This window comes from Antechinus flavipes, chromosome 3, assembly GCF_016432865.1.
Source record: "Antechinus flavipes isolate AdamAnt ecotype Samford, QLD, Australia chromosome 3, AdamAnt_v2, whole genome shotgun sequence".
NCBI classification, from domain to species: Eukaryota; Metazoa; Chordata; class Mammalia; order Dasyuromorphia; family Dasyuridae; genus Antechinus; species Antechinus flavipes.
In genome coordinates this window covers 443232455-443246398 of record NC_067400.1, presented here as the reverse complement: position 1 = coordinate 443246398, position 13944 = coordinate 443232455, and the positions used below count along the sequence as shown (strand labels likewise).

Here is a 13944-nt window from a genome sequence, read left to right as displayed (position 1 = left end):
GTTGTCAAAGTCATGGTAGTAGTAATAAGTAATAATAATAATTATTATTATTACTAATAATTCTTATAGCTGTGCTTATTTGATCCTCACAATAGTGCTGGGAGTTAGGTACTGTTATTATCTCCATTTTACAAATGGGAAAACTGTGGCATAGAGAAATTAAATGACTTGCCCAAATCACACAGCTAGTAAGTGTATGAGGTTGGATTTAAACTCATTCTCCTCCTCTTCTGTCTCCTCCTTCTCCTTCTAGTACTTTTCATCTCCAAGGGTTGTTTTATTTATTTTTATGATAGCTTTTTATTTTTCAAAATACATGCAAAGATAGTTTTCAACATTCACCCTTGCAAAACCTTGTATTCTAGATTTTTTCACTCTCTTCCCCCTACCTCCTCCCCTAGACAGCAAGTAATTCAATATAGGTTAAACATATGCAGTTTTTCTAAACATATTTCCACATTTATCAAACTGCATAAGAAAAATCAGATCAAAAAAAGATTAGAGAGAAAACAACAAGCAATAACAACAACAACAAAGGTAAAAAATACTATGTTGTAGTCCACATTCAGTCCCTATACTTCTCTTTCTGGATGCAGATAGTTCTCTCCATCACATGTCTCCATACAAAGAACTTTAATCCAAGGTGGAATGTTTTTGTTTGTTTGTTTGTTTTTTTCTCCTTGAGAAGTCAGGGAGGTCACGATCACCTTGTGTTCTAAATCAAAAGAAAGTGGGAGATGTTATGAGGTCTTCTTTTGTATACTTGAGCTTCATATTCCTCTGCATTCTGGCTTTCATCTCCATTATTCAACTGAGACTGCTCTCTCCAAAGCTATCAATGATCTTTTAATTGTCAAATCTAATGGGCTTTTTCCAGTCTTCAACTTTTTTGACCTCTCTTCAGCCTTTGATATTTATTGTTGATAATTCTTTTTTTTTGGACACTCTAGCCTCTTAAATTTTCCTGACACATTCTTCCCTGGCTCTGCTATCTGTTAATTGTTGTCATTCTCCTTTGCTAGATCTTTAACTTGGTCATATACATTAAGTTTGGGTTTATCCCATGGTTCTGTCCATGACTAATCTGAGATTTGAACCAGTTTGCTCAGATTGTAACACACATGCACAGCCTTAATTGAGACCATGTACATTCGAGGCATCATACTAGGTTCTGTGAAAAGTACAAAGAGGGACAGACCTAGTCTTTCCATACCAGTACTTTGTAATCTAGTGGGGGAAATAAGACAAAGATACAAAGAACTTTAATCCAAGGTGGAATGTTTTAAATACTAGAGGACAGCTGCAAAGAACTTGATGAAGATGGAAGAGATGGAGCTGGCTTCTAAACTGGGCCATCAGAAGGAGCAGAAATATCGTGGAAGAGGTTGCATTTGACCTGGGCTTTGGATAGTGTTTAGAATTTTATGAGCTAAGGATGAAGGAAAGGAGGATTCCCGAAGATGTAGAGACATCATGGTATGGTGCATAAAGTACTGAACTTGGAGTCAGGAGTAGGATTCAACTTTAACCTCAGATTTTTATTAGTTGTGTGACCGTGGACAAACTACTTAACTCCTTTCTGCCTCATTTTCCTCATATGTAAAGTAAGGTTGCATCTGATGACCTCTTAGTTTCCTGCCAACTTGAAATATCATACTTTGATCTTGTGAATGAAAGATACGGAGATGGGAAAGCACAGAATATGTATGTTCAGAAACTAGTTTTGGTGAGGAGTTCAGGTTGGGTAGGAGGTAAAGCTCCCTACCTCTAAAATGACTTGAAAATTTCTATTCTAAGTGCAAAGAATGTAAGGGAGTTCAAAATTTAGATATGATTGCTGAACAGTTTCAGATTTGAGCCTTCATTTGAGTGCATTAGAGATAAGGCAGGCAAATATTTTGTATTAGGCTGTAAAAATAAGTAATCTGGACCAGATTTGTTCTTAGAGTCAATGGTAGACCCTGGATTGAAATTTGGAACCTACTGAAGCTCCATTTTTAGTTTCAGTTTTGGGGCCCGACTGCTTTTAAATCTTTGGTTAACGAAAACTATTTCTCTTTCCCTTTCTTTTGTCTCCCCTCCCCCCACTAGTCATATGCTATTTAAATGCAGTTTCTTTGTCCTTTTGCTTTAAACAGCAAGCTGAGGAAGAGAATGAGCTGAGGAAAAAGCAGGAGCAGGCTCTCATGGAAAAGCTCTTGGAACAGGAAGCACTAATGGAACAACAGGATCCAAAGGTATGAAATCTGTGCAGAACCTCTTTAGTTGGTGCTTAATAAGCAGTGAAGACCCCTTACAGTCCCTGGTGGCAGGTGAGAAGAAAGCTTTCCTTGAATATATTGCACCAATTGTAGCTTTGAAGTCAGGAGAGCAAGAAGAGATTATCTCACCCACCCACCATGCTAAGTGGTCAGCTAGTCCCTTGGTGGGCCTCTCTCCTGTCATGTAGACCCTGTTGAGAGGGAGATTGCTGAATCTTGCTGCACAGCTCATTGTGCTGTCTAAAAAGCGATCCAACTAGATGTTTCTTCACATTAAACAAACATCTGAGTGCCTACTGTAAGCAAGATATTATAATAAGCCCTGCAAGAGGATGGGAAATAAAAGTATAAGACTTGGATCCTGCTTATATAGTTGAGTAAGAAAATGAGATTTGCATTCTCATAACTACAGTAGAAGGCAGTGTGAGACATAGAGGTCAGGGAGGACATTTGGGTTGAGGAAAACATAGCAAAAGTATGGAGACCAGAGGAATCCTTTTAGTTCTCTGAAGTACTCCAGTATAAGGAATTATCAGTTATCATTCCTTTTGTTAATACTCTGTTCCATGATGTGCCAGGTTGGGTTCTTTTTACCTTTTTAGAAAAATAAAATTTAATCAGAATTATGTTTTTTCTTTCCCCTCTTCTAAAGCACTTTCTTGATTCCATTTCATTCAGTGATCCAATGAGGCTTCTTTTCTTTGAATTTCAGATGTTAGAAATGGGCCATTTGGCTCTGATTAGCAAAGTAATCCTTTATGTATTTTGAGTTTCCCTGAATTTTCTGTAGCTTATAGGTCCCCATTTATCCTCTTTCCTTTTATTACAGTCTCCTTCTCATAAAACCAAGAGGCAACAGCAGGAGTTAATTGCAGAATTAAGAAGGCGGCAAGTAAAGGACAACAGACATGTATATGAGGGGAAAGATGGTGCTATTGAGGATATTATTACAGGTAAATAAGCTTTTTTAAAAATCCTAAACCAATGGAAATCCCCAACAACCCCACGTTCACTTTACTGAATTCAGCAGATCTTCTTGCCATATGTGCCCACTATGGGCAAGTCCTTCAGTGGGTCTGATTCCATTTCAGTGTTCTCTATGCAAGATGACTCTTCAGAAGTGTAGCCATGTTTACATGATATGAATCTCAAGCCCAGAGTATTGCCCAGCTATCTGAATTCAACAGAGTTTCTCCCAAACTTTGTCCCCCTCTTTCTGACTTCTCTTATTTCTGAATCATTATGGGAGCTCTTTCATTTTTAGAATGTTTTTCTGTTTCTCTTAAAAGTTACCAAGACCACTTCTCCCCTCCACCACCTTATAAGAACTAGAAAAGAAAGCAGATCAGTATCCTAGCATGCCTCTGGGGACATTCTTAGGAAGCCTTTCTCCTCCCCTGAGATAACAGAACTCTTGCTATCATTAGATGAGAGAAGCTTATGCTTTCATTTAAATGCACTAACTGGGTTTTAGTCCCATGACTAATATATAACTAGAGACAGATTGTTTCAGTCATATTTGAAAGATTTATCTCTGAGTGGTTCCTGTCAGAATGAGCCCTGCAGACTAATCCATGCTCTGCCCATTGCCCCCAATTTTTAGAGATTCTCAATTTTCCAAGAAGGAAAACCCATTTTTATGGTGGGAACTAGAAACTTGGCTTCCCATTCTGTAGTTTCCCAACTCTCTGCCTTTTGCTTTGAGATCAAAAATGCAGCCCTATAGATAAACTTTCCTATCCAATGAACTCAAAAAAACCCGATCACTTCTGAACCTCTACTTCTTGACCCCCAAATCTTGCAGGCATAAGAAGTAAATGAATCAAGAGGCTTTACTCCTCCTCCAGGATCACTGTGCTTAGTGAGGAGGCAAAAATATCTCCCAAAATATGCCCCAAAAGTTGTAGCAGAGGATAAGCTATTTACATTTAAAAATTGCCTCATGACTTTTGTAAAAACCTGTATATGTAGTTCAAGCAAAAATTCCTTAAATGCCTACAGTGTATGAGGCATCATACTTAGATATCAAAAAATATCATGACACAAATGAAATATGCCTACCCTCAAGGAGCTTACATTCTGTTGGAATATGTTAATATGTCCATGTTATGGATGATACAACACCATATTTGCAGTCATATAATTATAGATTTAGAATGGGAAAGATTCTTAGAAAACATATGGTCTAGCCTCCTCATTTTACAGGTGAGGAAATAGAGGCTCAGAGAGGTAAAGTGACTGATTACTGGTGCTATTTCAAGTAGTTAATTACAGAGCCAAGATTCAAATCTAGGTTATCACATTGCAAAGGAAAGGGAAGGGAACAAACATTTTTCAAATACCTACTATCTGCTAGGCATTGAAGTAAGCACATTTACAAATATCATATTTGATCCTATGACAACCTTGGGAAATAGTTCCCATTTTAGAGCTAAGGAAGTTGATATAGGCAGAAATTTTAACTGATTTGCCCAGGTTTGCACAGCTTGTAAGTATCTAAAATTGGTCTTCTTGACCTCCAGGCCCAGCCTTCCACCTAACAGCCTCCCTTTTCCACAAGAGCACATATAGTCACTTTACTTCTTTTAAGATATCATTTTGTCAAATGGGGAACTTAGACTAAATGATCATTAATGTCCTTTGTGACTCTAAATCTTATAAAATATGAACTTATGAACACACATACTGCAGTACTACCAGATCTCAAACTATACACAAAGCAGTAAATCATCAAAATGATTCAGTACTGATTAAAAATAGAGAGGTTATTTAGTAGAACAGATTAGGTTCATTCTTTGTAGAGGCAAAAGAACACAGAAGCCTAGTGTCTGATACAAAGACCCCAGCTACTGAGGTAAGAACTCACTAATCAATAAAAACTATTAAAAAATTATAAATTAGTCTGGCAGAAAGTTGGTATAGACCAGCATCTTATGCTAAGATAAGATCCAAACTATGACATGAAAGGAGTGATGTCATTAAACAGGTTAGAGGAGCAAGGATCTAATGAAGAAGTAATAAATAGTTCATGACCAAAAAAGGGATCAAGATCAAGGATCTTGAAGGATCAAGAAAATATAAAGGACAGTTTTGATTAAGAAGGTTCTATTCAAAACCAGTGAAGCTAGAAATTAGAAAACAAATTTCTCTGATAAGGGCTTAAGTTCTGAGACCTATTACTGATTCAAATTTAAAAGAATAAAAGCTAGTCTCCAATTGACAAATGGTTAAACAGTGTGAATAGGCAGTTTTCTAAGGGAAAAAATCCAAACTCTTGATAGTCATAAGAAAAATGCTCCAAATCACTAAAGAAATTAGAAAATGAAAAGTAAAGCAAATTGAAGTTCCACATCACATGCATTCACAGAATACCTCTATAGATATTTAAAATTTAAAGCCTACATTCACCACTCCCTCCCTTTAACTCTTTGGCCCTCTTTGCCTCAGCATTGAGAGAAAGTACAACTTGATCCTTAGAAAATGTAAGCTCATTGATAACAGAACAGGTTCATTTTGATCTTTATAACCCTAGCATCTAGCAAAATGTCTTGTGTTTGGTAGATGTTCAGTAGGTACTAAGTAAATGTTTGCTAATTGATTAATCAAAATGGAAGAGAAGGGAGCAATTTTCTTCAATATACGAGCTTATGCTTGTGCTGCAACATGCAATAACGTTAAGTTCATTAGCCTATTAGTCTTTCATTTTAGCAGCTTTGCCTTTCTAGAACAGTGTACATACAGTTGATAAAATAAATCAAATATAGTTTTGTGATTCATCTGTGATATTATCAATCATTTTCAGTTAGGCAAAACTAAAAGGATTTTTTAAATGCTCTGATTATAATAGCTGCCTTTTAACCACCTTTTTATCCCCAGTGAGGATTTACAAATCTTCTAGTCCTTATGTAGCTGATCATTATGCCCTTTGTAATCCCCAGTCATTAACAAAAGCACTAACTAATGCAGTGAATCTCTGCTTCTTACTCTGTTCTATTTTGTTTGTCTTGTTTGGCTGTTATTTTCTATGCAGTGCTGAAGACTGTGCCCTTTACAGCTCGTACGGCCAAGCGTGGCTCTCGGTTTTTCTGCGAACCTGTTCTCACTGAGGAATTCCATTACTAAACTATTACTTTTTCACACCTGATGCTCTTAAAAGGTTGCTGTAGATTTTTGACCCATTATCTCTATCTGTGTGGATATCAAACAGGGTCAGATGACTTGTAAATGGTTAGCATGTATCTGATGTCCATGTGGAATTCTGTTTTATGTTATTCCCATGTTGCACGGTCTTGCATTCAGTCACCTCTGAAATCCCCATCACCATTCTCATGATGACCTTCTTTATCCTCATGTTCCAGAGCCGTTTGGTCTGTGTGACAGAGCCGTGGAATAGCAAGTTTTGAAATTGTACCTTGTTTGAAAAGTATCTTATTGGGAAAAGGAAAGGCTTGGATCTTGGTTTGTGGGGAGGGAGGGGAGTCATAAGAGAAGGCTCTAATCCAGCCTTCTCATTTTATAGATGAAAACACTGAGAGTTAGAAAGGTGGTAAGAATACTTGACTTCAAATAGGGCAATCTAGTGTTAGTGCTGACTCAACCAATCCCTTTTAAAACTTGGGGCAACTATTTACTCTTTCACTTTTTGACTTTAATGCTAAATAAATTGGAATAATACTAATTCCTTCACTCTTTTTAAGAACATTTTGGCAATAAAAGAAGAATTTTTTGTATATGTTTTAGAAGATAAAACACTGTGGAGTTATTAAATGTCATTTTTCCCTCACTTTCAAAAGGGGCCATGTTGAGTTCTAAATTGTGACAGTTCACTTGCTTTCCTAGGCTACTTCACCCAGCCTTTAGATAGTTAACTCTGTGGAATAGATCTGATAGAGCATGGAATAAATGAGCCCCCTCCACCAGAAGTGTGCATGGACTATCAGTGACAATATGTAGGTTCTCTTCTCGCCTTGTGAAAATCATCTAAAACCTTTCCCATTCATTAAAATGTTATGTGTATTGTCTTTCCTGGCTAATCAGCATGTGCATGTAAGAGTGTCCTTAGAAGGGGAATCAGATAGATGCCCTCATTATGTCATTTATCATGCCATCATTTGTGCCCAGTCCCATTCCACATCCAGAATACTTCTGAATCAGGTTCATGATGATTTATTGGATTATAATGTTAGGAATCATGGTCTTATCATCAGAAAGCTGACCTTGGGTGATGAAATCTTTTTAGCTATAGTAACTCATGAAGACTATTTACAAAAACTGCAAAGGGGCTGATTTCTAAATTTGTTAATATATTAGACATCGAGTGAGAAAGCATGCCTTAAATGCTTTGCATACTTTGAAAGTACTCATCAAAGTCCAGTTCTGATTTTTCTTTATCCATACCAATCAAATCACTGCTCTTTTGAAATATTGAAGAAGGCATTGTAGGAGCAGTGGTTCAAATGAACTACCAGAGCATCCCAGGAAACCTCGGTATCGTGAGAAACCCTAGAACTGATTTAACATCCCCAAATAATGAACTAAGTCAACTCCAGTGTTCAGCCACAGAAGAGATTAAGTTCTTTGGGATGCCAGATGATATAGGCCAGGGACAATGGATGAAATATATCTGCCAAGAAGAAATGGTGATCTTAACTTTTTTTTCAGTATACATGTCTGCAGGGTTTGCTTCTTAGTGGAATGGACTTGGAGCTGGGCACATGTGTATTAGGCAGTATTAATGGTTTGAAGAATGCACTTTAACCTGTCCTATGTGTGTTTTCATTTTGTCTTTAAGGAAGCAACAAGTGAGGGATGGGAGTGGGGTGGGATGGGGTAGGGTCCAGATTGTTCTTGCTCTGTAGTAAACAACTCACAGTGCTTATTAATCATGTTGTGGACTCTAATCTGCTTGGCCATTATTTGCTCTGTCAAGTGAATTTGTTGGATTACTTTCCTGGAGCCATTCTTCAAAGCAGCTTGGAATTGGGTAGTCAGAGATCAAGGGGGTGGGAAAACCATCTCATCTTTTCTTGCTATGTCTAACCCCAACTCATAGTGGTGACCTTCCACTCTCTTGTTCTGTTGGCTAACCCGCCTGGGATTTTTAAACATTGAGTTGAGTTGCTCGTCATTTTCATCCCATTTTTACTTAACCATCATTTTGTGTTTTGTTTTGTTTTTTTTTTTCTGTTTAGCCTTAAAGAAGAATAATATCACTAAATTTCCCAATGTTCACTCGAGGGTAAGGATTTCTTCTAGCACACCGGTGGTGGAGGATACACAGAGCTGGCAAGCATCACTTTTTACTTAGCTTCCTCCTCTCTCTGTATATGCCAGACCAATGACTGTTAATATGACCTGAGGGTAATACTGGGGAGAGTTTGTCTCATGAGAAGTCATCCCATCTCACATTCTAAAGATGTGGCCTTTATTTGCTCCTTTACTTTTATTATACTTAAATACTTACTGTGGAGTTTGTACTCTCTGTAATATGGTGGCTTGGGTGAGGGTATTCAATGATAATTTCACTTGCTTTGGGTATAAGGGTTCCACTTGATTCTACCACTTATTTTATGCTTCAGAATTTTTTCTCCTCTCCCAAACTCCTCAGTCTCAATTAATTAAGAAATGATCATGACTGGAGGCATTACCTCCAACCCTTTATGACACAAGTTTCTCTGAGAACTTGGGTGATTTGGCCATCAAATGATATGTCCAGGCTGGACAAAAGAAAAGATGTGGTCAGCTTTCTTTCCATTTTCACATTACACATTGAAGCTTGAAAACCATTTTTAAAATATAATTTTGCCCTAGTGGAGCTTTGAAAGTAGGGAGAATTTGGCAGGAGCATGGCTGGGTAAGTGGATGAGTCGAGGGATGTGTGTGAGTGTATGTAAGTGTGTGTGTGTATGTACATGTGTGTGTGCATGTATGTGTACATTTTACCTGCCTAACTCGAGGAGACAAGAGGTAGGTGATGGGATACAAAGGCCACAATGAAGTTTTCTTCTACTTTTTTTCTCCTTTGGAGGATTAGTCTTAACTATCTGCACTAGCCATTAGTAAAAGTTACCAACAGCAAAGCAAATAGATGTAATAGCAGAGGATGGACATCTGAAACCTATTCATTCATTCCCCTAATTATCATCTCTGTCCAAAGGTGGTGGTCTAGATAAAGTACCTGTTTTGTTATATCGTCTGCTTCTGAGCATGTTCCCATAAATTCCCTTTCTTCAGCCTAATAGCCATGCTTTTTGATGACCAACCACTTTGACAGGAAGATAAAGAACACACACACACACACACATACACACACACACACACACACACACACACACACACCATTGATGACTGACAAATCATTAGCTATAGCAAGTCATTGATTAACCAGAATGCTCATTAAGGGATGCAGATAAAATTGGAATTTTGGGGGTAACTGAGGATTGATACCATCTCCCAACTTTTTTAGATATCATGCTTTATTATTGACTATCTTTCTAACATGAATTTTCAACCTTATCTTTGCTATATTGTAATAACTATAATGGAATCTTTCTTTGCTGATTTTAGACATTATGGTACAGTGGATAACCACTGTACAGTTAATAAGAATAACAATAATGGTATTGATAGCTAACATTTACAAAGTATTTTAATATGTATCAGCCATGTTACTAAGCATTTCAGTTATCTCATTTGATCCTTATAACAAGCCTGGGGGTTGTTATTTTTCTGTTTTATAGAGGGGAGACAAACAAAGAAAGTGACCTAGGCCACTAGGCAATTGGGGCTAAGTAACTTGTCCAGGGTCACACAGCCAGGAAGTGTTAAGTGTTTGAGTCTAGATTTGAACTCAGGTTCTCCTGACTTCAGGGCTGATGATCTATCCACTACACCAAGTAGCTGCCTGCCCCCTTGGCCATTGTTTTTTAAAAATACATCCCTATGTTAATATATTTTCTTTTCATTGGCCTTTTAAGTCTCCTAAAATTGATCACAAAGGGAAAATTCAATTTAATTGAAGGTTCTGGTTAATCAAGATTTTGCTAAATATGGCCATCATAAAACTTCAGAGGTTACCAGCTTAAAGAAGTCTGAATCCCTCTTGCTATGAAAGGGCAGAATGTAGAGTTGAGACAGATTTCAGGCCTTGAAGACCTAATTCTATCATGGAACAGAGACCTATTTTCCAAGCAGCAGCTGCCTCTCAGAATAGGGTACAGTTTCTCTGTCTAAGTGATCTTTGGTAACTTGGGAAACAAGTATATCACCAGCATGAGAGACTGCTTACAAGCTGAGGTGTTTGGATACCACCATGGACTCTATTTAAAGGGGAAAAGTAACAATTTTTTCTTTTTCAGTCACCTTTACCCTCATTACAGTGACTTGTGATCAGATTATGTTTCTGGGATTGTTTATTTAAAGCCTCAACTGTTTCCAGTTGTTGCTACATTTCAAAATACGAAGTTAGACTTTCCAGCCAGTGACTGAAATCTCCTACTATCTCTTCCTCTCCTCCCCAAAAGCCCACAAGCTTCCCAGCATTAAAATAGAACCCATTCATTTTGTCATTGGCTCACTTAAGCTCGATGAGCTTATGGCTCTTTGTCTAAATCTTTCACACAAGCTGCTTTGATTGGCTGCCAGCAGAACTTTGTTTTGTCTAGACAAACGCCCTGAAGAGTTGCGTCCTCCTGACTGGCTTTTCCCTCTTACAGATCTTAGAAACCAGCCATACAGACGAGCCGATGCGGTGAGGAGAAGTGTCCGGCGACGCTTTGATGATCAGAACTTGCGCCCTGTTAATGGTGCTGAGATAGCCATGTGAGCCAGACCTGTCTGCATGTGTAAAGTGGAGGGTGTACTTCAATGATAACCATGTCTGTGGGAACTCTTCCGGCTACCATTTAATGCAGCCTTGAATACAGTTATATTCTGAAAGGCCAAAAGGCCTAAAAATTGCATAGGAACTTTAAAAATAAAATAAAAAAGATGGGCTCTCCATTCAACCATAGTTAACAAGTGCCTAAGATGAAAGTACCTGCTCAAATTAATCAAAGCAATAGGACTTGATTTGATTGGGTATCTTTTTACACCAATATGTTATTCAGTGTTTTTAACCAAAATGTAAATGTCTTATCTTCTTTTCTGTTACTTGCAACTTAATGATTGTCTTATGGCCCACCTTGGTTTTTTGACAGGTTGTAAATAACAAATACTCGGGTGAGATCTGCTCTGGATCCCTTTTGACTTTTACATGTCTCTTTGCTGTCTAATAAGCAATTTATTTTGAGCTTCAAATAGCACTTCTTTCTAGGTTGCATCTCAGAAGGTTTTTTGTATGAGGAAAGCCGTTCTCAGAGACTGTTCGTTCCAGTCACAGCCAAACTCTGGCAAAGTCTAAAGAGGATGTGATGACATGTAATTTCATTAACACACAAAGTCACCCAATCAGTCTTCATTTTTACGTATGACTTTTTCTGTGCAATGCCCTATGAGGGATGGTTTGAAGGGTAAGACTGCAATGCTATACAAAATTATGGGAATATCACGCAAGACATTTATGATTCTATGTTCTTCAGAGAGAGGCAGCTTATAGGTAATACAAAGTATATTTATTAATTAGCATCAAGCTATTAACATCTCAGTTATCAGTATTAAGACCTCCAAGAACCATTGAGGTTCAGTTCTGAGCACAGTGAACAGTCATGTGCCTTGTCAGAAAGAAGTTTGCTCGGCCGCTTGATGAGCATTCAGATCACATCTTCCACCCGCAGAGCGCTGAGCTTGTTCTCCTTTGACAATCGCATTTGAGGGTTGGTTGGTTGTTTTTTGTAATGACAGTGAGGGGTGCATTTGACCATGGGATGTAGAGAAAGTCCAAAACCCAGTCTGATGCTCCCTTCCCCGGATATTTTAGGGGATATTGGGAATTGATTTGTTAGGATCATGTGTATTTGGGTGAAGCAAGGAAAAGACATATGCAAAGTGAGAATAGAAGGCAAGCCAGGCTCACTCTGCTGGTACAGGGCAAGCCATTGTGCTTTACATGGCTTCTTCTTGGGCAGGGCACTTGATTTAGTCCCAAGTCAAAACATGGACTGAAGATAAAATTGTCATTTTGGAAGATAAATTCTGCTTCTGGCTTACCTTTCTTGGTAGCATTTCATCAGTCTGTTAATTGTAAAATTTATTGTATAGTATTTAACCACTGAATTCCTTTTATGTTGTGCTTAAGTGAATCCCTGGTGAAGGTCTCATTTTCCTTGGATGATGTGTAGTTATATGATAATCTGTTTTTAAATGTACAGATATTTTGCTACAAAATTGGTGCCATTTTTTATGGTTTTTACACCTCTTTAAATTCCCACTTTAGTCTCGGGGTAATATTGTAAATATTGTTTAAAAAACTGCATTGGCCTGTGCTATACAATCTGAATGTTATTTTAACTTATAGTTTGTTTTTTATATTTAACTACAAGGACAGTTGAGGGATCAAAGTTTGTTTTTTTTTTTTTTTTGCTTACTTACAGAAAGTTTCATTTCAGACTGCCACTGCTAGCACATCTCCGAAAATATGTTCTCTACATGCTTTCAAAAGAACATGCCAAGATTGTGTCTGCTGACACTGATTGGACACTATACCTAAAGAAGCAATGATTTTCGCAATGAAGTAGAATCTAAATTTTTGGCATTTATTCAAATACACAAGTTTTAGAGCTTAGTGCTAACAAACATACAGATAAATTTTCAAACCACATGTATTTATTATTCTACAATTAGAATGGAGCATAATGTTGGCATGTTCTTTTTGTTTTGTTTTTTGTTGTAATGGGCCTGCTTCTTAGCAATATTAGACGTGTTTTATAAAGCAGTTCATGTTACTTTTCTGGTCTGTTCATGGCATATGAGCAAATAAACTATTTACACTACTATATAGCAGTGTGTTGCTTTTTATTGGTCAGAATAGTGGGGTAGGGTGCTTTATCATTAGCATAGTCTTACACAAAGCCCTCTCACTTCTAGTTTTGCAATTTATGAGCAAAATGCAATTCAATTCTAGAAACCATTACAAAGGAGAAAGGAAGTTGATCATGTTATAATATTCAATAAATAAGTCTAGTTAATTATTTAAGTGTAAGGCATTATATTTGGTACTGGGGATATATAAAAATGAAAAATGAATCCTTGGCTTTTGAGGATTTTTCACTTTAGAGGATAGATTCAATTTTCTTAGTATATATAATACAAGTTTACACTATAATGGAGATGAAGAAATACCCATAATGTAAGAACAGTCAAGGAGGCAAAGAACACATTTACCTATGAGATTATTAGAGGCTTCATAGAAGTGGCACTTTTGACAAGGACTTTTACAGGTAAAGAGAAGACTTTTGTTCCTAAATTCAGTTTTTTGGAATCATGATAGGATCGAACCTTAATTTAAAAGATGATTTCAGCAGCTTTGGCAAAGATAGAATATTGGACATAGCTAGCATGGTAGTTGGTTAGTGCAACACTTGGAGCAAAATCTCAGTCAAGACAGTGGCTGGGTAAGTATTGTTTTGTTAAGTATGTAAAAGCATTATGGAAAAGACTGGATCTGGATGCCAGAGGGTCACTGATTTTTGAGGCTGGGTGACGGAAAATTATAGGCTATCCAGAAAAACAGGGAAGTTGAAACAGG

General features: G+C 37.4%; 1 protein-coding gene across 8 annotated transcripts in view; it reads left to right on the top strand.

Moving 5' to 3' along the window:
- Positions 1-13192, top strand: part of FMNL2 (formin like 2) — a 355622-nt gene extending 342430 nt beyond the window's left edge. For 4 of the 8 annotated variants that reach the window (XM_051986390.1, XM_051986392.1, XM_051986398.1 and 1 more), the window contains 3 exons: positions 2139-2237; positions 3091-3214; positions 10976-13192. In XM_051986390.1, the coding sequence (XP_051842350.1) occupies positions 2139-2237; positions 3091-3214; positions 10976-11085 (333 nt within the window). In that variant the 3' untranslated portion in view covers positions 11086-13192. Of the gene's footprint in view, positions 1-2138; positions 2238-3090; positions 3215-6291; positions 6418-8452; positions 8547-10975 lie in introns of all 8 variants that reach the window. The other 4 variants (XM_051986394.1, XM_051986391.1, XM_051986395.1 and 1 more) reach the window with 3 other exon arrangements.
- Positions 13193-13944: the final 752 nt, after the last annotated feature.